Source organism: Lithobates pipiens, unplaced genomic scaffold (genome assembly GCF_037356315.1).
Source record: "Lithobates pipiens isolate NorthernLeopardFrog02 unplaced genomic scaffold, aLitPip1_a1.2 Scaffold_8, whole genome shotgun sequence".
Lineage (NCBI taxonomy): Eukaryota > Metazoa > Chordata > Amphibia > Anura > Ranidae > Lithobates > Lithobates pipiens.
In genome coordinates this window covers 80,059,036-80,082,924 of record NW_027507903.1, presented here as the reverse complement: position 1 = coordinate 80,082,924, position 23,889 = coordinate 80,059,036, and the positions used below count along the sequence as shown (strand labels likewise).

Below are 23,889 nucleotides of genomic sequence, written 5' to 3'. Positions count from 1 at the left end.
TTGATTTCAATGGAGGTCACCTACAAGTCGGATCTCTGTCTATATGGAAGCGACTCTCACGGAATTATCAGCTCTGAAGGGGGAACTCCACACCAAATTTATGAAAAAAATTTGGCGTGGGTTCCCCCTCCGAGAGCATACCAGGCCCTTAGGTCTGGTATGGATTGTAAGGGGAACCCCCTACGCCGAAAAAACGGCGTGGGGGTCCCCCCCCAGACCCATATCCGAGCACGCTACCCGGCCGGCCAGGAAAGGGGGTGGGGACAAGCGAGCGCCCCCCCCCCTCCTGAGCCATACCAGGCCGCGTGCCCTCATTCACATAGGGTGGGGGAGTGGTGGTATCCGGGGGCCCCCTTATTAAAGGGAGCTCCCGGATTCCGATAAGCCCCCTGCCCGCAGACCCCGACAACCAACGGCCAGGGTTGTCGGGAAGAGGCCCTTGTCCTCATCAACATGGGTACAAGGTGATTTGGGGTGGGGGGGCCGCACGGCCCCCTCTTCCCCAAGGCACCCCCCCCATGTTGAGGGCACGCGGCCTGGTACGGCTCAGAGGGGGGGGGGGGGGCGCTCGCTCGTCCCCACCCCCTTTTCTGGCCGGCCGGTAGCGTGCTCTTTTAAGGGTCTGGTATGGATCTGGGGGGGGACCCCCACGCCGTTTTTTCGACGTAGGGGGTTCCCATTAGAGTCCATACCAGACCTAAGGGCCTGGTATGCTCTCGGAGGGGGAACCCACGCCAAATTTCTTTTTTATAAATTTGGCGAGGAGTTCCCCTTCAGAGCTCATTCTCTGATTGCCCACGGCAAAAGTCGCTTGGCCTGGGGCGACTTAAAATCGTGTTGTAAGTCGTCCCAGGTCGTGTCTAAGTCGTGTTCAAGTCGTCTCCAAGTTGCTTCACAAAGTCGTCCTGAAAGTCGTGTTGCCCCTGTGTGAACCGGCTCTAAGTGAAAATGTCCAAACTGGGCCCAATTGGCCATTCCCCCTGGTGTCATGTGACTCGTTAGTGTTACAAGGTCTCAGGTGGTAATGGGGAACAGATATGTTAAATTTGGTGTTATCGCTCTCACTCTCTTATATTGGTCACTGGAGGTTCAACATGGCACCTCATAGCAAAGAACTATCTGAGGATCTGAAAAAAAGAATTGTTGCTCTGCATAAAGAATGGCCTAGGCCAGTGATGACAAACCTTGGCACCCCATATGTTTGCGAAGTACACTTCCCATGATCTACACTGCAGAGTGCATGAGCATCATGGACAATGTAGTTCCAAAACATCTGGGGTGCCAAGGTTCACCGGCGGCAACCAGATGAATAGTACAAAGACAATTGGGCCTTGCCTACAGTCAAGCACGATAGTGGGAGTGTCCTGATTTGGGGCTGCATGAGTGCTGCCGACACTGGGGAGCTATAGTTCATTGACGGAACCATGAGTGCAAACATGTACTGTGACATACTGAAGCAGAGCATGATACCCTCCCTTCAGAGACTGGGCTGCAGGGCAGTATACCAATATAACTACCCCAACCACACCACTAAGAGGACCACTGCCTTGCTAAAGAAACTGAGGGTAAAGGTGATGGACTGGCCAAGCATGTCTCAAGACCTAAAGCCTATTGAGCATCTGTGGGGCATCCTCAAATGGAAGGTGGAGGAGCGCAAGGTCTCTAACATCCACCAGCTCTGTGATGTCATCATGGAGGAGTGGAAGAGGACTCCAGTGGCAACCTGTGAAGCTCTGGTGAACTCCATGCCCAAGAGGGTTAAGGCAGTGCTGGAAAATAATGGTGGCCTCACAAACTATTGACACTTTGGGCCCAATTGGGACATTTTCACTTAGGGGTGTACTCACTTTTGTTGCTAGTGGTTTAGACATTAATGGATGTGTGTGGAGTTATTTTGAGGGGACAGAAAATGTACACTGTTATACAAGCTGTACACTTACTACTTTACATTCTCGCAAAGTGCCATTTTTTTCAGTGTTGTCTGACAAGATATACTGTACTTATCGGCGTATAACACACGCCGGGGTATAACACGCACCCCAAGTTTAGGAGGGAATTTTAAGGAAAAAAAACTTTTTAAGGAAAAAACTTACATTTAAATGCCCATCAATGCAGCCTTATCAGTGTTCATCTGCAGCCTTGCACAGCGTCCATCTGCATGCTTGTCAGTGTCATCTGCAGCCTTGTCGGTGTCCATCTGTAGCCTCCTCAGTGTCATTTGCAGCCTTGCCCAGGCTGCAGTTAAATTGCAGTGACATGTCAGCATCACTGCAGTTTAAAAATGGCGCCGCCAACATACATAGAGCTGGTCCTGTGTATCTTGGCTCCTCTCATAGTCCCACCCAGTCCCGCCCTATGATGGACATAAAACAGGTCCAATGGCGGGACTGGGCGTGACTGAGCGGAGCCGAGTGTCGCCCATATACATACATAGCCGAGTGTACTCGGCTAGGCTCGGATAGCTCCACTCAGTCCCGCCCAGTCCCGCCATTGTGTTATGTTATGTCCATCATAGGGCGGGCCTGGGCGTGACTGTCAGCGGAACTAGCCGAGGATAGCCGAGTACACTCGGCTATGTATAGCTATCGGTGGCGCTCACTCCTCCGAAAAAAGTGCATGTTATACGCCGGTAAATAAAATATTTACAAAAATGTGAGGGGTGTATTCCCCTATTGTGCCTCCTCTGCACCCTCCTCCACAGAGAAACCACAGCCGACAGCTCAGTGTGAGACCGGCTTTTAGAAAAAGTATATATACTGATTTCTTCTTTACAGGGCTAGATAGGTTGGTCTAAAGCCCCATACATGTTGTTTTCTACAAATTTTTGTTTTCAGATTTACCAAAAACATATAATATGAGGTCAAACCTTAAGAGCTTCAATTTGTATGCAATCAGGCAGGCCCTTGCACTACATGGTTGAAGGTAAATCTGCAGACAAAAATTTGCAGAAAATCCAATAGTGTGTATGGGGTCTTAAATTGTGAAATCCTGTACATTTCGAGATTTTAGTATCGGGTGAACTTCTACTTTAATTGTGCAGTTACTCTTACCTAATGCTTACCATACAGAAATAGAGAATCGAATTGTTTCCTCCATCCATGCTAAACCGTGCGAGTTGAGGAATTTCCATTGCTGGCTATTGTGCTCAGACCGCCGGCACCCACAGCTGTCTGAATACCTGACTGCAGTTGGTAGGATGCCATCACTGTTCAGTTGACAATTCTCCATTCAGCTTCTTTGATTTTTTTTCTGGCAGAGTTTGTTCAACCAAATACTGGTGACTAGGCCATCCAAGGCTCGATTTTCAGCCGATTTAGTAGAAATCTGATGGAATTTGAGCTGTGTATGGTCTGCTTTATTCCTTGTAGTTAGGAAATGAAAACCGCACTATAGCCGATTTCTTCTTCTAGAGATACTACTTGTCTGGCTAATTGTCCTGCTGCTTCAGTTCTTCTTGATGTATTGACTTGAAATAAGTATGCAGATATTGAATTTGGACTCTGTTTCAGGTAGGTCATTTATTGACAGGCATCTAGTATTCTCACAAGGACGTCACCATTAGCGGCCTTTGTATCTCTGAGTACAGGTTTGCTGTATTCTGAACTCCAGGCAGACATTAAATGCACAAATGAATGCAGCTTTGTAATCGTTCATACACCAATAAATGTTTTTTTTTTTTTTAGATGCAAGCAGTGCAAGTACCTTAATTCAACTTGGTATCAACCTCTTGCAGTCGCTCTACAGCAGACCTCAGAGAGGGGAAGGCAAAAGCAGTAAAAAGCACCAGTCTGGTGTGTAGCATTGCAAGAAGTATGCTGATAGAAGGAGAGAGCAGAGTGTCAGACAGAGGAGCTTGTTGGTGTGCTGCTTCTCCTTTCGCTCCCCAGTCACAGGTTTGGGGGTAGGGAGGAAAGCTGTAGGTAAAATGTGAACTTGCTATAGAAAAAGAACAGGTCTTCCCCCATGCTAGAGAGCTGTGCTGTGCAAATCTGACTTCTGGTTGGGCAGGTAAAACTGCTTTCCTATATGTGTTTTAGCTGTGTATTTAGCGGTTTGCCTGGCGTTAAGCTTAAAGTATATGTAAAGCCAATTTTTTTTTTTGAGGGAAATGGAGAAACGCCTTTTTATTTTTTTAGTTTTTTTTACCCTTAAAGCAGAACTAAACTTTGCAAAATGCTCACCTCTATCATCTTGCAATGCAATAATATCTTCCACCGCCACCCGCTGTCATTTTTTCCCTTGCTACTTCCAGGGATCGGGTTTTCTGCCTCTTGATTACCTAGTGGGAGATGATGTGATCACTCGCATGGGAGTCAGTCATTCTGGCACAGCTGGAGTGTACTGGGAATGCATGCTGAGCTGCATATGCACAGCTCAGCAGACGTACTAGCAGACTACAAAGGCAGGTCAGTGTGCATTATTGCAGAACAGACATAGCATATCTCTTCTGCAATAAAAAGCTGCCTGCTCGCAATTTTTTTCATTAAAGTGGAACTAAACCTATAACTTCCTAGCCTGTAGTCTTTCTGATGCTAGCCCAGATTAATCTCTGCTTTTACTCTAGACGTACAGTTGTGCTCCTAAGTTTACACACCCTGGCAGAATTTATAATTCCTTGGCCACTTTTCAGAGAATATGAACGATAACACAAAAACATTTCTTTCACTCATGGTTAGTGTTTGTCTGAAGCCATTTATTATCAATCAACTGTGTTTACGCTTTTTAAATCATAATGGCAACAGAAACGACCCAAATGATCCTGATCAAAAGTTTACATACCCCAGTTCTTAATACCGTGTATTGCCCCCTTTAACATCAATGACAGCTTGAAGTCTTTAGTGGTATTTGTGGGTGGGGCTCTTTATCTTCTAAGATGGTAACGCTGCCCATTCCTCTTGACAAAAAGCCTCCAGTTCCTGTAAATTCTTGGGCTGTCTTGCATGAACTGCACGTGTGAGATCTCCCCAGAGTGACTCAATGATAATGAGGTCAGGAGACTGAGATGGCCACTCCAGAACCTTCACTTTATTCTGCTGTAGCCAATGACAGGTCAACTTGGCCTTGTGTTTTGGATCATTGTCATGTTGGAATGTCCAAGTACGTCCCATGCGCAGCTTCCTGGCTGATGAATGCAAATGTTCCTCCAGTATTTATTTGATAACATTCGACTGCATTCTTCTTGCCATCAATTTTGACCAAATTTCTTGTGCCTTTTGTAGCTCACACATCCCTAAAACATCAGTGATCCACCTCCGTACTTTTCATCATAGGCCTTGTTGACTCCTCTCCAAATGTAGAGTTTATGGTTGTGGCCAAAAAGCATAATTTTGGTCTAATCACACCAAATGACTTTGTGCCAGGTTTGAGGCTCGTCTCTGTGCTGTTTGGCGTATTGTAAGTGGGATACTTTGTGGCATTTGCATAGTAATGTTTTTCTTCTGGAGACTTGACCATGCAGCCCATCTTTCTTCAAGTGCCTCCTTATTGTCCATCTTGAAACGGCCGCACCACATGTTTTTCGAGAGTCCTGTATTTCACCTGAAGTTATTTGTGGGTTTTTCTTTGCATCCCAAACAATTTTCCTGGGAGTTGTGGCTGTCATTTTAGTTGGTCTACCTGACCGTGGTTTGGTTTCAACAGAACCCCTCATTTTCCACTTCTTGATTTAGAGTTTGAACAGTGCTGATTGGCATTCTCAATTCCTTGGATATATTTTTATATCCATCCTTTTCCTGTTTTATACAGTTAAACTACCTTTTCCCGCAGATCCTTTGACAGGCTGTCGCGACAGGACAGGCAAAACAAGCAATTGCTTGGGGCTCCTGAGCTGGCCTGGGGCCCCAGTCGCGCCGCCAGCCGCCGCTTCCTATAAGCTGCAGGCAGCCTGAAGCATGGCCGAGCTCCTCTTCCTTCCTCCTGCAGTCTGCGCGGTACAGAACATTCAGTTTCCTGTTGCACACACTGAGTGCTCACTTCCTTTCAGTCCAGCCGGCAGGGAACAGAAAACGGAATCTCCTGCCGCACAGTACGAGGTGGGGGGGAGGGCTAAAAAGAACACCGGGGGGGGGGGGAGTAGTAAGGGGGGAGGCAGTAATCAAGACCCATTTAGTAATAAAAATATGGTAGCTTGCTGACCATAATAAAAACAATTACCATAGCTTTCTTTCCATTTTCTTTCTTTGCCATTCCATTTCCATCTTATTGCTTCTTTTTTGAATCCACTAATATTAAAGCTTTTTGCAAAAATGTACAAAGCAGAGAAAATACTCTACAGTACACTCTACTGTAGGGTCTTTTCTCTGCTTTGTAAATTATTGCAAAAAGCTTTAATACATATTACCTGATTCAAAAAAAGAAGCAATAAGATGGAAATGGGATGGTAAAGAAAGAAAATGGAAGGAAAGCTATGGTAATTGCTTCTATGGTAAAGCTACTATGGTAAACCCTTTCTTTTATGCTCTCCTCATTAGATATCGTTAGATATACTGTGTCCACTGTACAACTTATCCATAATGTATATGCCCAGCCATATCATGTTTTAAGCATGTTGGATTTAGTTATTGTGCACTTTTTTTATGCATATTTGATTTTATGGTACAGTGGTGTGTTTTTTTGAAAATGTTCAATTGTTAAAAATTTTAAAATTTTATGCACATTATATGCAACAGCAGTATTTGCACTGTAAACCTTTTTTGTTTTATATAAAGTGTTGGTGAACTTCAACTGTATTGCTATGCTGGAATTCCTGTAGGCTTTGCGTGGGGGGGGGGCGGGGGCTCCATGTCCATTTTGCTTGGGGCCACCAAATTCCTTCAAATGGCCCTGTCCTTTGACAATTCTTTTGCTTTCCCCCATCACTCAGAATCCAGAAATGTCAGTGCAGCACTGGATGAAAGATGCAAGGGTCTGTCAGGAGTCCAGAAATTAATTGACCTTTTATACACACACACTTATTACAAGCAAACAGATCACAGGTGAGGATGGTTACCTTTAATTAGAGGTGTGCATCTTCACTGCTATTACGATTATCTGCTCAACAATTCGATTCTGCAATGCATCACGATTACAGACGAACTCTCACTTCCTCTTGGGCCACCTAGGCGGCCCTCCCTCTCTGCAATCTTCTGGGACACGTCGCAGGTCCAAGATTGCCCGGCCATTCAGGACAGAGCAGTGAGAAATGCACACCCGGCTGTGAAGCTGCAAGCTGTCACAGCTGGATGCCCACTGTGGTATTGCCAGCGCCGTGGACAGGCAGTGGAGAGAAGGGAGGGTTTGGGTGGCCATGTCGCTGGATTGTGGGACAGGTGAGTGTCTTTGTATTAAAAGTCAGAAGATCCTTTTTTTTTTTTTTTTTTTTTTTTTTTGTAGCTGCTGACTTTTAATAAAAAGTTGACTGGAACTCCTCTTTGAATTAAAAATAACCTCACTCCCTTAACCACTTCAGCCCCGGAAGATTTGGCTGCTGAATGACCAGGCCATTTTTTGTGATATAGCACTGCGTTACTTTAACTGACAAATTGTGTGGTCGTGCGACGCTGCACCCGAAATTGATGTCTTTTTCCCTACAAATGGAGCTTTCTTTTGGTGGTATTTGATCATCTCTGCGGTTTTTAATTTTTGCTCTATAAACAAAAAAAATGCATCAATTTTGGAAAAAAAAATAAAGTTTTCTCAGTTCAGGCCGATATGTATTCTTCTTCTACATATTTTTGGTAAAAAAACAAAAAAAAAAAAAACGCAATAAGTGTACATTGATTAGTTTGTGCAAATGTTATAGCATCTACAAAACAGGGGGTACATTTATAGCGTTTTTTAAAAAATTTTTACTAGTAATAGCGGCGATCTACGATTTTTATCATGACTGCGACATTATGTCGGACACTTTTGACACATTTTTGGGACCATTGGCATTTATACAGCGATCAGTGCTATAAAAATGCACTGATTACTGTAAAAATGTCACTGTCAGGGAAGGGGTTAACACTAGGGGGCAATCGAGGGGTTAACTGTGTTCCCTAGTGTGTGTTTTTAACTGTAGGGGACTGACTAGAGGAAATGACAGATCGTGGTTCCTAGCTGGTAGGAACACATGATGTGTCTCACCTCTCAGAACAGGGATTTGTGTGTTTGCACACACACGTCCCTGTTCTGCCTCTCGTGCCCGCGTACGCTCATGGCTGGCGGTCATCATGACAGTCGGCCACAAGCATAGGCAACCCCAATGTGACTGCCCGGCCCGCCTCTCTCTCATTTCCAGCTCTCGTCTCCCGTCTCTCCTGATGTCAGCGGGGAATTCTCAGCCTCGCCCTTCTGATTTGATAGCAACAGTCAGAGCACGGGGCTGAGAATTCTCCGCTGCTGTCAGGAGAGACGTGAGAGGAGAGAGGTGGGCCGGGCAGTCACATGTGCGGCATGGATTGTACACAGCAGGGGATACGCTGGGAGCGCTCTGCCCCGCCCCTCCCGTGAATGACGTCAACAGCAATCTATTTTTACGGTCGCATGTATCGATGCCGCATCGGGGACACTCGAATCGCGAGGCATCGATGCAGCCATTAATTTCAGGACTCCTAGACACCATTCAAACACCTTTGTTTCAACTTGTGTGCATATTATCGGGCGGAAATCACCAGGGTTAGTACATTTTTGATCAAGGTCATTTGGGTAGTTTTTTGTTGCAATTATGATTTAAAGCGTAAACACAGTTGATTGATAATAAATGGCTTCAGCCAAACACTAACCATGATTGAAAGATGTTTTTGTGTTATCATTCATATTCTTTGAAAAAATGGCCAAGAAATCATAAATTCTGCCAGGGTATATAAACTTATGAGCACAACTGTAACTGCCCTGAACTGGCCTATTCCCTGGAAGTCAGAAGTGTTGGCTGCCTCCATTGTAGGTTGTAGAGACCAATATTTGTGAGTGGTTTCCTTCAGAAACCTTTCCTTTATCACACATAAAATCTGAATGTTTTACCAAGTTAGTCTTCAAGTTGCTTGTTCAGTCTGGTGAGCCACATGATCATTTTGGAATGTGGTTGGAAACCTCTGAAATATGAAACAAAACATATCCTTCTATAGTGTGTACTTGGCTCAGTCCAGAGCACTAAGTGCCATCTCTGTTTGCTGCCCCTTTCCTCTATCGGCACAAATCACTTCTACCAAGTTTTTTTCTTTTAAACTAAGCGCTAAAAAGGTGACGAGAGGGATCTCCGCATACACCCTGTGATTAACACTCTCTGCTTTAATCTTGTATGCTGTTTAGGGGGGGTGACTCTCTTCCGTCCAATCAGTTCACACTAAGCTCTGCATAGTGTAATTTCACCTCTCTGCCCCCTGGTTTCTGACCGCTCAGACAAGCTGTATAAAATATGGACTTTGCACAGATGTAGAGAAGAGGAGACTGCAGAGAAACTAGTACAACTTATGTAGGAGTATTTGTTTCATCTCTGAGGCTAGTCACTTCACTGGAGATACAGGGGTTCTTCAAAAAGTTTCCACACTTTTTTAAACTCTATTTTATACTGTATATAAACGTGTGGAAACCTTTTGAAGACCCCTCATATGTAAGGGGTTTACAACTGCATTTGGCAGAGTAATAGGTTGTACAGTGGGGGAAATGATTTAATCTCCTGCAGATTTTGTAAGTTTGCCCACTTACAAAGAAATGAATGGTCTATAATTGTTTTATTATAAGGGTATTTTAAATGATAGAGAAAGAATATCAAACAAAAAATCTAGAAAAAAAAAAAAGAAACATGACTCAAATGTTATAATCTGTTCAGTGAGTAAAATAAGTATTTGATCCCCAAGCAAAACATGACTTGGTCATGGTGGAGAAACCCTTGTTGGCAAGCACAGCTGTGAGACTTTTTTTGTAGTTGGTGACCAGGTTCGCACACATCTCAGGAGGGATTTTGACCGAGATTAGAACCATCTTAGGTTGGTTTAAGACTCTTATCTTGTTGATGGTCCATCTTTGTGGCAACACTGGCCAGCTTACCTATAATGCTTTGAGAAATGAGCTCAGGCAGATTCCCTGCTCTGAAGCTGTATGTATACATGCCCCTTGTATATAGATTGTGGGGAAGTGTATGCCTCTGTTGTCCATAATTTTCTGTCCACTTTGAGGGCAGGATTTGCTCAGTTGTGTCCTGACTAGCTTCTGAACATGCCTGAGCTCATCCCTAATTTTGATGGAGCTATATTATGTTGAAGTGTTCCCAATACCCCATTCACTCTTCTTCGTTTTTATTGTTTTTCAGGTCACCAACCAAATTTCACAATGTTTGATGGGGACTATGACTACCTCATCAAATTTTTAGCATTGGGAGACTCTGGCGTTGGAAAAACCAGCTTCCTCTACCAATATACAGATGCAAAGTTCAGCACCAAGTTCATCACAACAGTAGGCATCGACTTCCGGGAAAAAAGAGTGGTAAGTTGTTTTGTTGTTGGCAGATGGTAACCAGTAGGGGGCAGTGTAGTGTTATGTATGACGTTTATGTGTTTTTTTTTTATTGTAGGGGGGCGTGGCCTGGCATGTGACGTCACTGATCGTCATTCCCTATAAAAGGGAAGAGACGATCTGTGACAGCCACACAGGGAAGCACGGGGAGAGGTTTTTTACACAGACCTCTCCTCGTTCTTCAGCTCTGTGACCCGATCGTGGGACACCAGCGGCAATCGGGTCCGCTGGTCTCACGGAGCACAGGATCCCGACCCACGGCTAGGCACTTAAAGAATCACGTACCGGTACGTGATTGTGCCCAGCTGTGCCATTCTGCCAACGTATATCGGCGTGAGGTGGTCCTTAAGTGGTTTAAAGGACAAAAACTGCACCAAAAAGTAGGGGTGTTTTTGAGGAGCTTTTGATGCAGTTCTCGTTCATTTCAATGGGAAGGAGCGTTTTTGGTGTGGTTTCTTTTCATTTATTTATTTTTTTAAAGCTCCCAAAGCTGCTGCAAGTAGGTTTTTTTTTTTTGTATTTTTAATTTTTTTTCACTGCAATGGAAGCACACCGCCCCAGTGCAAAAACATTCATTGATTTTAAAGGAAGGCCTTTTTCTTAACCCAAAAGCGCTTAAAAAAACTCCTCAATGTGAAAGGGCCCGCAGTGTATATGCTCCTTTTTTAGGAGGGGGTCTAGGAACCGCAATCTGAGACCCAGGAATCCCATTTTTTTTTTTTTTTTTTCATAATGCATTAGCTCATGAATGGCATTGACCATCCACAAGATGTATGTCAATTCTTTATCTCCATGCCTTCTTTCTGCACCCTCACATTTCCAGGAGTTTTAAGGACTTTCTTTCTTCGATTAATACCTCTTATGTCTTTATACGTTTTCCTCGCGTTCCTCTTCCATCATCTTAGTCTATTAAAGTGACCTAAACCCCCCAAGCCACTGCTTTTACTTGCCTTTAATTGCTACCAGAGCCAGGGGAGTTGGCCATGTGTAAGCTCCAAACTGGTCTGGTCAGAGCTTACCCAGGGCCTGGAAATGGGAGCCAGTCAGGATTATCCAACATGGCTGATTGCTACTTCTGCAAAAAACAGCCACAGATGTCTGTGGTTACACATAATCACCTTGATCATTGTGTCATATGAGCATGTTGCAATCATAATATGGAACTACTTACCTGTCCTTTTATGTATATAGGACTAGAATGTTTCAGCATACAATATGGAGTAACTTCAGACACACCTATAACACAAGGATTTTCCAATACAACAAATACCACATGCAGTTACTGGTCTAGTTTCACAACAATTCCTTCCTGCTGGGTGCATTCTTGAGAAGTTGCTTTGAAAAAAACTAAATTTACTAGGTAAAAAATTGTGACACAGGGTAACCGTTTTCTTGTGTTCAACATACAGATTTACTTGATATGGATACTGAATTTGGCATGTCCTTTATTACTGCATCCTGTATGTCATGGTTATGCCGTGATCTTTCCCTGGTTGCTTACCTCCAGTCATGTGTTCTGACTAAGAGGCCAGCCACTTCCACCTGGTAGTTTTTATAACCTCTCCTCTAAGCATGGCTCTACCCCATCAGGGAACCCTATATTAACCTGTGCACTGCAAGCCAACAGTGCTGATCAAACTGTCAGTAGGAGTCGGAAGTGCACCGCTAGGTAGTGGACCTTAGGACTGACTGCTGCAGATTGTACCCAGGGAGATTCAGGACACAAATCTACAGGATCACTAACACAGATCCCAATGGGAGCTGGAGCATAGATTCCCCAGGGCGCGGAGTCTAAGAGCCAGTGGGTGTTCGCCAGAGCCTCCAGTGGTAAGGCTGGACTTCGCTGCAGTCTGGCTCCAGGTTGCGGCCCCTAGGGTCTCACAGCTCACGCTCACAGTAGACTACAGGAGAAGGAAGCAGCAGGCTGGGACAACAAGGATAGTAAGGGGATACGGCAGAGGTCAGGGCAACTAGCAGACAGGAACAACAGAGTACACACCAAAGGTTCAGGATCACAGGCAGACAGGGATTGTCAGGGACATGCAAAAGGTCAAGGTCACAAGCAGACAGGAATCATTGAGAACACGCTAAGGTCAGTAACAGAGTCAAACATAGCGCACACAGGAAGCAGGAACTAGGAAGCCAAACACACAATGAATACACAATGGTTGATCAGCACTGTTGGCTTGCAGTGCACAGGTTAATATAGGGTTCCCTGATAGGGCCTGGGGTGGATCCATGCTTAGAGGAGAGGTTATAAAAACCACCAGGTGGAAGTGGCTGGCCTCTTAGTCAGAACACATGAGGGGAGGTCAGCAACCAGAGGAAGATCACTGCATAACCATGACACTGTAGCTTCCAATACACAAGTCTTTCATTGCTTTGAGAGTAATAAACTGATAAAACCGATAAGACGATATCATAAGATAAGGGTAATCTTAAAGAGGAAGTCAACTTTCTCTGCAAACTTTTACCTATAAGTAAGCCTACAGTAAGGCTTACCTATAGGTATTGAAAATATCTCCTAAACCTGTACAGTTTAGGAGATATTTCCAGTGCATGCAGCCGGTGACCTCACTGGCTGCATGTGTGCCGTTCCTTCCGAGTCCATGCCGTGAACGGGGCCTGCCGCGCGGGAGTCACGTCAACAGGGCTCCGGCCAACCACTACGCCGGAGCCTGCGAACCCGGAAGAAGCTCCAGGAAAGATGTCGGCCGTGACAGCAGTGTGCAGGGACTGCTGCAACAGCTTTGTTTTAAGGTAAGTATTTTATAATGAGCTAGTATGTGATGCATACTAGCTCATTATGCCTTTTTGTCTTGGAGGGTTTTTATTTGGAATTTTTTTCAGAGGTTTACAATCTCTTTAAGGCCTCGTGCACACTTGAGCGCAAAAACGCTGCTTTTACAAGCATTTGAGCTTATTTTATTTTTATTTTTTTATTTCTCTGCCTCTAAACTCTTCTCCATGTTAACCTATGTGTCCATACACATGTAGGTGTTTACAGGAATTTGGAGGCAGAAAAAAAAAAAACTCCCATTCCTTGTGCATTCAGAAGAGGAGCTTTTTGAGCATAAACATCTGACGTGCCTAAACGCGTGGAAACTCTAGTCGCTTTTAGCTCTTCAGCCACTTCTATGGCCAGAAATTAATAAATGCTTAAGCTCTTGACATTCCTAAATGGCTCAGGAACGTTTTTGCAGCTGCTTTTCTCCTGCCAAGAGAAAAGCATTTAGAAGAGCCTCATTGTGCATGAGGCCCAATGCTGTTTATAGATTGTTGCTAATTTCATTGCCTTAGTAAATAAGACCGGTGATTGTTGTCCAAGCGATGTAAAGCTGCATACGGCTGGATCTAAATTTGGCTGGTTCAGATGGGGTTGGCTGAATTTCAATCCATCTCTGGCTATTCCTGCCCGACAGAAGTCGACATTAAGATCGCGTTCTGTTGAACAGGACCGTTGGAGAATTTTTGACAATCAGTGGCTGCAGCTGCTGATCAGTGTATTCTGGCAAGAGAGGATTCCCACTGTCTGATGCACAGTGTGGATGGAGAAATCCACTTTTTTTTTTTTTTTTCTAGTTTTCCTTCAATCAGCCTTGGGTGTCTATGACCAGCCGAAGGTCCATTTCAAATGGGCTGTTTGATCGAGTCCGCCTGTCAGTTTTTCAGGCGGACCTGATCAGACACTCCATTCACCTCTATGGAGCGGCGGATGTCAGCGATGACATTATCGCTGACATCCGCCGCTATCTGATCCTCTCCCCCAAAATCAGGTGGATAGAGGTCCTATTTTCCATCCGTCTGGTGGATCAGATCAGATAAAAATGGACAAGCGATCTGTTTTCATCCGATCTCCCCATACAGAAAAGTGGGGCTCAGAGGTGCCCGTGTGAAAGTGATAAAAGTGATATTAAAGGCAATTTAAAAATAAAAATATAACAAGCATGTTCTACTTGCCGCCCCTGTGCAGTTGGTTTTGCATAGCGCACCCCCGATTCTCCTCTTCTCGGTGTCCCATGTCAACACTCCTGGCCCCTGCCTCCAGAGCAAGCAGCTTGCTATAGGGAGCACCCAAGCAGGCTCACTCCTGAGACACTGCTCTGCCCATCCATTCTCACACACACACACACCCGTGGCTCGGCCCCGCCCCTCTCTCTCCCAATTGGCTCTGTAATTGACAGCCTGTTGCCTCGGCCAATCAGGAGAGAGTCCCCGGAAAGCTGAGGTTCTTGTGCATATCACTGGATCTTTTGGCGGGGGGGGGGGGGGGGGGGCGGGGGTAGAATGCATAAGGGCAAAAAACCTTAAGCCTTTAGAAACAATTTGAGAAAATCGAAAGATAAATTCCATACGAGGAGCGAATGTCTGATTTTTGTATAGTGTGTTCACAACTTTCGACATCCGATTCAAATAAAAAATTTCCTATGGGAAAATCTCCAAAAATTTTCTGGTATGTGAACAGGACTAATGATCTTCGTTTTAATGTGTACTGTTTTTGTGTGAGAAGAATCGGACACGAAAGACTAAAGAATCCTTTGTTATATGAGAATTTTTTTTTACAATTCATTCCAGGTTTTGACCTGTGTTATACTTTTTTGCAAAGTTGAGCTTTAGGCTCAACTAGTACACACAACTAGTACACACTTGAGCCTAAAGCAAGACTGGGCGTTTTGGCCCATTCCTGAAGAACCGTCCAAAATTTGCTTTGTAGGTGTCCCTGTCGGCCACTTCCCACCTGACATTCTTTGATTGAAAAAACAAGGGAGCTCGGCAGAAAATTGATGTGCTGAACAGCAGCTGCATCAGATGCAGCCGCTGTTCAGATATTATAACCACCGATCAGATCAGAATACAGTAGCCCAGCAGGGGGATTCATTCTTCCATGTCCTATAGCGTGGATGGAGGAATCGACTTGTTTTTGTCTTTTTTCTTCCTTTGCAGTAAGCTGAAGGAAATATATATATATATATATAATAAAATAAATATATATATATATATATATATAATAAAATATATATATATATATATAAAATAAATATATATATATATATATAAAATAAATATATATATATATATATATATATATATATATATAAAATATATATAGGATTTATATAGTGCCAACAGTTTGCGCAGCGCTTTACAATATGAAGGCAGACAGTACACTTACAATACAAATCAATACAGGAGGGATCAGAGGGCCCTGCTCGTTAGAGCTTACAATCTAGAAATATATAGGTGTGTATATACATGTGTGTGTGTGTGTATTAATATATGGCCAGTCGAAGTAGGTTTATTTTTGTTTTCTAGGTAATATCCCATACACAATATATCAATTTGTATAGAGACTCGTTGAACAATTTATTTATTTTTGTTTATTTTCCTTTTCATAGTAAATCTGTCCCGCAGATTGTTGAGTTATAGATCTTTTGTTTCTCCTCTGGAAAAACAGGAAAATGTACATTTTTGCTGCTTCTTAGGTGTTCATGGAATGTAATTTCTTTGAATTAGTTATTGGTTGTGCTTTTTGTACAGAAGAGAAGACGGATGTGTACACTCCCCTGAAATGTAACCTTGAGCTGCAGAGTGGGATCTTATCTGCTCAGGGTTTGTTTTTTTCATCTAGGCTGTCATTTTTTATTTTTTTTTGGTGATCTAGAACCTCAACTGTCCCCAAACCACCCCCACATCCTTCTTTTTTTTTTTTCTTTCTCCTTTTTTTTTTCCAAGCTGACTATGCAGGAGATGAGTTTCCATACATCTACAGAAAACCCGATGTATTAAATAGTGCCTGTAGATTACTCAGTTGAAGGTAAATTTGGTGACAATGTCTGTAACAAAGCATTATTAGATCTCACATTAGTTCCATTTGTTCCCTGTAATTGCTCTGGAATATACATCTGTATATACTGTGGGTCTATTGTAAAGTTTAATACCTGGAGTTCTGCCAGTAATGTTACTGTTGAAGGCCAACACCTTGTAATTAGCTGCAGCATTGTCAGCCTGCCATGTGCACTCCTTCAGTTTGCCACTGGGACTGTGCATGTCTTCTGCAGGCCTGATAGGCAGCCCATACTGTGATGGAACCGATCCCACACTCAGATTGAGTGCTTCCATCAGTATACCGCTTCCTAAGTCCTGGAACACAAGTCCAATGGATCTGGCTATAGGAACGCCCAAGAACTAGATGACACCAGTCTTGGAGGACATCAGGAAAAGACCTTTATTTGAGATCTCACACAAAATATATACAGCAGGGTGACTAAAACCTAACCTAATTAGCATGAGTTAATTATCTAAATCAACACTCAGACTAGTTGACTGAGGGATAAGACTTTTCGGCTCCTAGCTCACTAACAATTCAATTGCAGGTTAATTAGCACAAACAACAATAGGTGAAATACTCTTTAGAATCTGTGTCAAGCCAGACTAGACTCATTTACCTTATACAAGACAGACAGGTGGCTGGAGGTGATACTAGCATCTAAGAGTTTGTGTCCCAATAGTGTGATTCAGTCTATTGCTAACATTGCATTTACATATCCAGAATCTGTGTGTCTTGGGGGGGGGGGGGGGGGCACACGGACCTGAATCCAAGTACCAAGGTGTTTTCTTCTGCACTAGTTTTGGAGACCGTACCCAGGCCCTACTGCCCTGATAGCGAGGCATTTTTCCAATGCATCAGTGATTTCTGCTTTGTGCTGTGGGTTTATAACACTTAGTTTGTAGATCTGCCATTTGGCCTATCCTCTGCATGTTGAGGGTTCACCACTTACCGATGTGCTAGCTTTGGCATTGTGGTATATGTGGGCGACCTTCTAAAATCCAGCTATTCAAAGGGACTTATCACTTTGAATATCTGAGTCTTATCTTGGACACAGCTGAAGCCAGAATTTTTCTTCCCAGAATAAGCTTTAACCTCTTTTTTTATAACAGTCTCTGATTTCCTGTTTCCCTCAAACTCCAAGAAATTTTTTGGTGCTTTCCAGTATCCTGTTTTGTGGGTTTACTTAAATGCTTCTCAGCATGGCTAGCACCCCCCCCCCCCCCCATAGGTATCTTAGGTGCTGAAGATATGTGCATGTGTCTCCATAGGAAAAGAAAAAAAAAAACATATTTTTTATTATTTTTTTGTGCTGGACCCATGGATTGCAGGGTTGGACAGAGTTATTGAGGTAGAATGAGATACCTTAGTGTGCTTGGATATGTTGTCAGTTATGCCCTAATGTTCGGGCTTTAGCAAAGATGTGTTTTTGCTGTTCAACATTAGCAAGTCATTGTCCTTTGTCTTTTACTCATTTTAACTGAATTTGCACCGGAACTATTCCATATGGGCCATTTGATCTTCATCCTGTGACAGCTTTGTTACCTTACTATGTTACTATGAAAACCTCAGTTGTCTGTGCAAATACACAGATCAGCCATAAGAATATAAGCACCCACCAAAACCCATTGAGGCATGGACTCCACTAGGTCTGTGAAGGTACGCTTTGGTATCTGGCCCCAAGACATCAGTAACGGATCTTTTTAGGTCCTGTAAATTGCGAGGTGGGGCTCCATGGATAGGATTTTTTTTTTTCCCAGCATATCCCACAGATGCTCGGTTGTATTGAGATCTGGAGATCTTGTAGGCCAACTCTTTGTTGAGTTTCTCAAACTATTATTGAATTCATTGGACCAGGCCACCTTATTTCATTGTTCTGTAGCCCAGTTTTGATGCTCTAGTGCCTATTCTCATATACTCATCCTATACTCATTCACACGTAAAGTTGGGGGGGTGGTAGAACCAGGAAGTTGAGTCGCGGTTTTGGTTGGAGTTTTGGTGCGTTTTCAGAAAGGGCATCAAATCCGCAAGATAAAATAGAAGCCAATGGCTAAGCACAGCAAACCTGCAGGAAAGCTGTAGGTACAATTCATTGCACCTGCAGTGTGGGTAAACTGCAACACATCAGTGTGAAAGCAGCAATATACTATTACGTCCAGTGTATTGCTTCACACTGACCTGAAGATCTCTTCTGTTCTGCTGCTGGCACCACTCTGGAGACTGCTAGCCTGGATAAGATGTGGCGTACAGTTGGTATCACTTGCATGGGACAGGAGCAGGCACTACAGAGGAGACCTTGGCTTATACGGCTCTTGTTCCCTACTAGAGCTCAAACTTTACAAGTAGTCCTTCTGCATTGCACTCTGATGCTCTGGGATGGGTGGGTCAGCAAGCACAGACCACAATCTACCAGTCACCTGTCTGCGATCCACAGGTTGCTGACCCCCGCTCTACAGCTTTCAGCCTGTACCTCCCATACAGGCTGGCTGTGTACAAGCTGCAGGGCTTGTAAATTAACTATGAGAGCGGTCATTGGCACACTCGCAATTCACTGAGAACTACAAGCTGTCAGCTGCAATGGCTTGACAGTACTTGTAGTTCTTCTATTTACAGATTGCCATGAATGAATGATGTTGCGGTGTGGATGTCACAGGGAAGGGTGGAGATCGGGGTGCAGGGGGGCCTTGTCTGGAGCATGTTGCACCTGAATTATGGGTGTAATCTGTAACATGCTCTGAAGGGCGAACCTAATCTTGATGCAAGAAAAACTCCAATTTTTATTTTGGTTAATTATGAATACCTTCACTTCTCTGTGAATTATATGTGTACAAAACCATGCACTAAAGATCTGCCTCATCTTTTTTTGTTGTTTATCTTCTTGGCTGCTCTCATTAATTCATTATGCATGTCATGTGCTGTTGATGAAAGTTTTCTTATGTCATGATTTATGGTCATCTTTCCACAGGTGTATCGAGCGAATGGTCCTGATGGTGTAGCGGGAAGAGGTCAAGGGTTCACTTGCACCTTTGGGACACAGCAGCCAAGAAAGGTGAGCTATGGCAGAAAACGGTGCATTCTAGCAACGACCTCCTGTGCTTGGGTGTGGCGCTTAAACACTTTAATACCGGGCACTTTCACCCCTTCGTGCACAGGCCAGTTTTTAGCTTCCAGCACTGGTGCACTTTGAATAACAATTACACATTCATCCAACACTGTATCTCAAACAAAATTGTTCTCATTTATTTAAGACCACGCTTTTGCTTAGTGGTATTTAACCACTTGCAGACCGGACCATTTTGCTGGTCAAAGACCAGACCACTTTTTGCGATCCGGCACTGCGTCGCTTTAACTGACAATTGCGCGGTCGTGCGACGTGGCTCCCAAACAAAATTGACGTCCTTTTTTTTCCCACAAATAGAACTTTCCTTTTGGTGGTATTTGATCACCCCTGTGGTTTTTATTTTTTTGTGCTATAAACAAAAATAGAGCGACAATTTAGAAAAAAACGCATTATTTTTTACTTTTTGTTATAATAAATATCCCCCAAAAAATATATAAAAAAAAACATTTTTTTCCCTCAGTTTAGGTCGATACGTATTCTTCTACATATTTTTGGTAAAAAAATCGCAATAAGCGATTATTGATTGGTTTGCGCAAAAGTTATAGCGTTTACAAAATAGGGATAGTTTTATAGCATTTTTAGTAATAATTTTTTATTATTATTTTTTTACTAGTAATGGCGGCGATCAGCGATTTTTATTGTGACTGCGACATTGTGGGGGACCCATCGGACATTTTTGACACATTTTTGGGACCATTGTCATTTATACAGTAATCACTGCTATATAAATGCAGTGATTCCTGTGTAAATGACACTGGCAGTGAAGGGTTAACCAGTGGGTGGCAGTGTAGGGGTTAAGTGTTCCTAGGGGTGTGTTACTAACTGTGGGGGGGGGTTGGGCTTTCATTTAGTGAACACTGATCTCTGCTCCAATCACATGGAGCAGAGATCAGAGTCACTAGTTGCTAGGCAGAATGGAGAAATGTTGTTTACACAGCATTTCCTCCATTCGGCCGCTCCGTGAGACGATCGCGGGGATGCCCGTGGCGATCGACGTCCGCGGGTCCCGCGACCGGACTCAGGGGGGTCCCGACCAGCGCGGGAGCATGCCGCCGCCGGCGCGCTCCCGATGGCAGGGCGGCATTGAATATTGGACGTACCTGTATGCCAATATGCATGCCCGTGCCATTCTGTCGACGTACATCGTCGTGCGCTGGTCGGGAAGTGGTTTATCATCACTGGGTTGTTTTTTTTTTTTTTTTTTTTTCTAGAGCGGTGTCCTCATTTCCCCTTCTTTGGAGCGGGGTCCTCAGTTCCCCCCTTTGGGAGCGGGGTCCTCAGTTCCCCCCCCTTTGGAGCAGTGTCCTCAGTTCCCCCCCCCCCTTTGGAGCGGTGTCCTCAGTTCCCCCTCCCTTTGGAGCGGTGTCCTCAGTTCCCCCTCCCTTTGGAGCGGTGTCCTCAGTCCCCCCCCCCCCCTTTGGAGCGGTGTCCTCAGTTCCCCCCCTTTGGAGCGGTGTCCTCAGTTCCCCCCCCTTTGGAGCGGTGTCCTCAGTTCCCCCCCCCTTTGGAGCGGTGTCCTCAGTTCCCCCCCCCTTTGGAGCGGTGTCCTCAGTCCCCCCCCCCTTTGGAGCGGTGTCCTCAGTTCCCCCCCCTTTGGAGCGGTGTCCTCAGTTCCCCCCCCTTTGGAGCGGTGTCCTCAGTTCCCCCCCCCCTTTGGAGCGGTGTCCTCAGTTCCCCCCCCTTTGGAGCGGTGTCCTCAGTTCCCCCCCCTTTGGAGCGGTGTCCTCAGTTCCCCCCCCCTTTGGAGCGGTGTCCTCAGTTCCCCCCCCCTTTGGAGCGGTGTCCTCAGTTCCCCCCCCCTTTGGAGCGTGTCCTCAGTCCCCCCCCCCCTTTGGAGCGGTGTCCTCAGTCCCCCCCCCCCTTTGGAGCGGTGTCCTCAGTCCCCCCCCCCCTGGAGCGGTGTCCTCAGTCCCCCCCCCTGGAGCGGTGTCCTCAGTCCCCCCCCCTGGAGCGGTGTCCTCAGTCCCCCCCCCTGGAGCGGTGTCCTCAGTCCCCCCCCCTGGAGCGGTGTCCTCAGTCCCCCCCCCTGGAGCGGTGTCCTCAGTCCCCCCCCCCCTGGAGCGGTGTCCTCAGTCCCCCCCCCCTTGGGAGCGGTGTCCTCAGTTCCCCCCCCCTTTGGAGCGGTGTCCTCAGTTCCCCCCCCCTTTGGAGCGGTGTCCTCAGTTCCCCCCCCCCCTTTGGAGCGGTGTCCTCAGTTCCCCCCCCCCTTTGGAGCGGTGTCCTCAGTTCCCCCCCCCTTTGGAGCGGTGTCCTCAGTTCCCCCCCCCCCTTTGGAGCGGTGTCCTCAGTTCCCCCCCCCCCCTTTGGAGCGGTGTCCTCAGTTCCCCCCCCCCCTTTGGAGCGGTGTCCTCAGTTCCCCCCCCCCCTTTGGAGCGGTGTCCTCAGTTCCCCCCCCCCCCCTTTGGAGCGGTGTCCTCAGTTCCCCCCCCCCCCTTTGGAGCGTGTCCTCAGTTCCCCCTCCCCCCTTTGGAGCGGTGTCCTCAGTTCCCCCTCCCCCCTTTGGAGCGGTGTCCTCAGTTCCTCCCCCCCCCCTTTGGAGCGGTGTCCTCAGTTCCCCCCCCCCTTTGGAGCGGTGTCCTCAGTTCCCCCCCCCCCTTTGGGAGCGGTGTCCTCAGTTCCCCCCCCCCCCCTTTGGAGCGGTGTCCTCAGTTCCCCCCCCCCTTTGGAGCGGTGTCCTCAGTTCCCCCCCCCCCTTTGGAGCGGTGTCCTCAGTTCCCCCCCCCCCTTTGGAGCGGTGTCCTCAGTTCCCCCCCCCTTTGGAGCGGTGTCCTCAGTTCCCCCCCTTTGGAGCGGTGTCCTCAGTTCCCCCCCCCTTTGGAGCGGTGTCCTCAGTTTCCCCCCCTTTGGAGCGCTGTCCTCAGTCCCCCCCCCTTTGGAGCGGTGTCCTCAGTTCCCCCCCCCTTTGGAGCGGTGTCCTCAGTTCCCCCCCCTTTGGAGCGGTGTCCTCAGTTCCCCCCCCCCCTTTGGAGCGGTGTCCTCAGTTCCCCCCCCTTTGCAGCGTGTTCCTTTCTCCCCCCCCCCCTTTGGAGCGGTGTCCTCAGTTCCCCCCCCCTTTGGAGCGGTGTCCTCAGTTCCCCCCCCCTTTGGAGCGGTGTCCTCAGTCCCCCCCCCTTTGGAGCGGTGTCCTCAGTCCCCCCCCCTTTGGAGCGGTGTCTCAGTCCCCCCCCCTGGAGCGGTGTCCTCAGTCCCCCCCCCCTGGAGCGGTGTCCTCAGTCCCCCCCCCCTGGAGCGGTGTCCTCAGTCCCCCCCCCTGGAGCGGTGTCCTCAGTCCCCCCCCCTGGAGCGGTGTCCTCAGTCCCCCCCCTGGAGCGGTGTCCTCAGTCCCCCACCCCTGGAGCGGTGTCCTCAGTCCCCCCCCCTGAGCGGTGTCCTCAGTTCCCCCCCCTTTGGAGCGGTGTCCTCAGTTCCCCCCCCCCTTTGGAGCGGTGTCCTCAGTTCCCCCCCCCTTTGGAGCGGTGTCCTCAGTTCCCCCCCCCCTTTGGAGCGGTGTCCTCAGTTCCCCCCCCCCCTTTGGAGCGGTGTCCTCAGTTCCCCCCCCCCCTTTGGAGCGGTGTCCTCAGTTCCCCCCCCCCTTTGGAGCGGTGTCCTCAGTTCCCCCCCCCCCCCTTTGGAGCGGTGTCCTCAGTTCCCCCCCCCCCCCCTTTGGAGCGGTGTCCTCAGTTCCCCCCCCCCCTTTGGAGCGGTGTCCTCAGTTCCCCCCCCCCCTTTGGAGCGGTGTCCTCAGTTCCCCCCCCCTTTGGAGCGGTGTCCTCAGTTCCCCCCCCCCTTTGGAGCGGTGTCCTCAGTTTCCCCCCCCCTTGGAGCGGTGTCCTCAGTTCCCCCCCCCTTTGGAGCGGTGTCCTCAGTTCCCCCCCCCCCTTTGGAGCGGTGTCCTCAGTTTCCCCCCCCCCTTTGGAGCGGTGTCCTCAGTTCCCCCCCCCCCTTTGGAGCGGTGTCCTCAGTTCCCCCCCCTTTGGAGCGGTGTCCTCAGTTCCCCCCCCCCTTTGGAGCGGTGTCCTCAGTTCCCCCTCCCCCCTTTGGAGCGGTGTCCTCAGTTCCCCCTCCCCCCTTTGGAGCGGTGTCCTCAGTTCCCCCTCCCCCCTTTGGAGCGGTGTCCTCAGTTCCCCCTCCCCCCTTTGGAGCGGTGTCCTCAGTTCCCCCTCCCCCCTTTGGAGCGGTGTCCTCAGTTCCCCCTCCCCCCTTTGGAGCGGTGTCCTCAGTTCCCCCTCCCCCTTGGAGCGGTGTCCTCAGTCCCCCCCCCCCCCCCTTTGGAGCGGTGTCCTCAGTTTCCCCCCCCTTTGGAGCGGTGTCCTCAGTTCCCCCCCTTCCCTTTGGAGCGGTGTCCTCAGTTTCCCCCCCCCCCTTTGGAGCGGTGTCCTCAGTTCCCCCCCTTCCCTTTGGAGCGGTGTCCTCAGTTTCCCCCCCCCCCCCTTTGGAGCGGTGTCCTCAGTTCCCCCCCCTTTGGAGCGGTGTCCTCAGTTCCCCCCCC

General features: G+C 47.2%; 1 protein-coding gene across 1 annotated transcript in view; it reads left to right on the top strand.

Moving 5' to 3' along the window:
• Nucleotides 1–23,889, top strand: part of RAB27A (RAB27A, member RAS oncogene family) — a 122,297-nt gene that overhangs the window by 72,078 nt on the left and 26,330 nt on the right. The window contains 3 exon segments of the mRNA XM_077468295.1: nucleotides 10,271–10,443; nucleotides 19,266–19,305; nucleotides 19,308–19,348. Of these exon segments, the coding sequence (XP_077324421.1) occupies nucleotides 10,291–10,443; nucleotides 19,266–19,305; nucleotides 19,308–19,348 (234 nt within the window). The 5' untranslated portion in view covers nucleotides 10,271–10,290.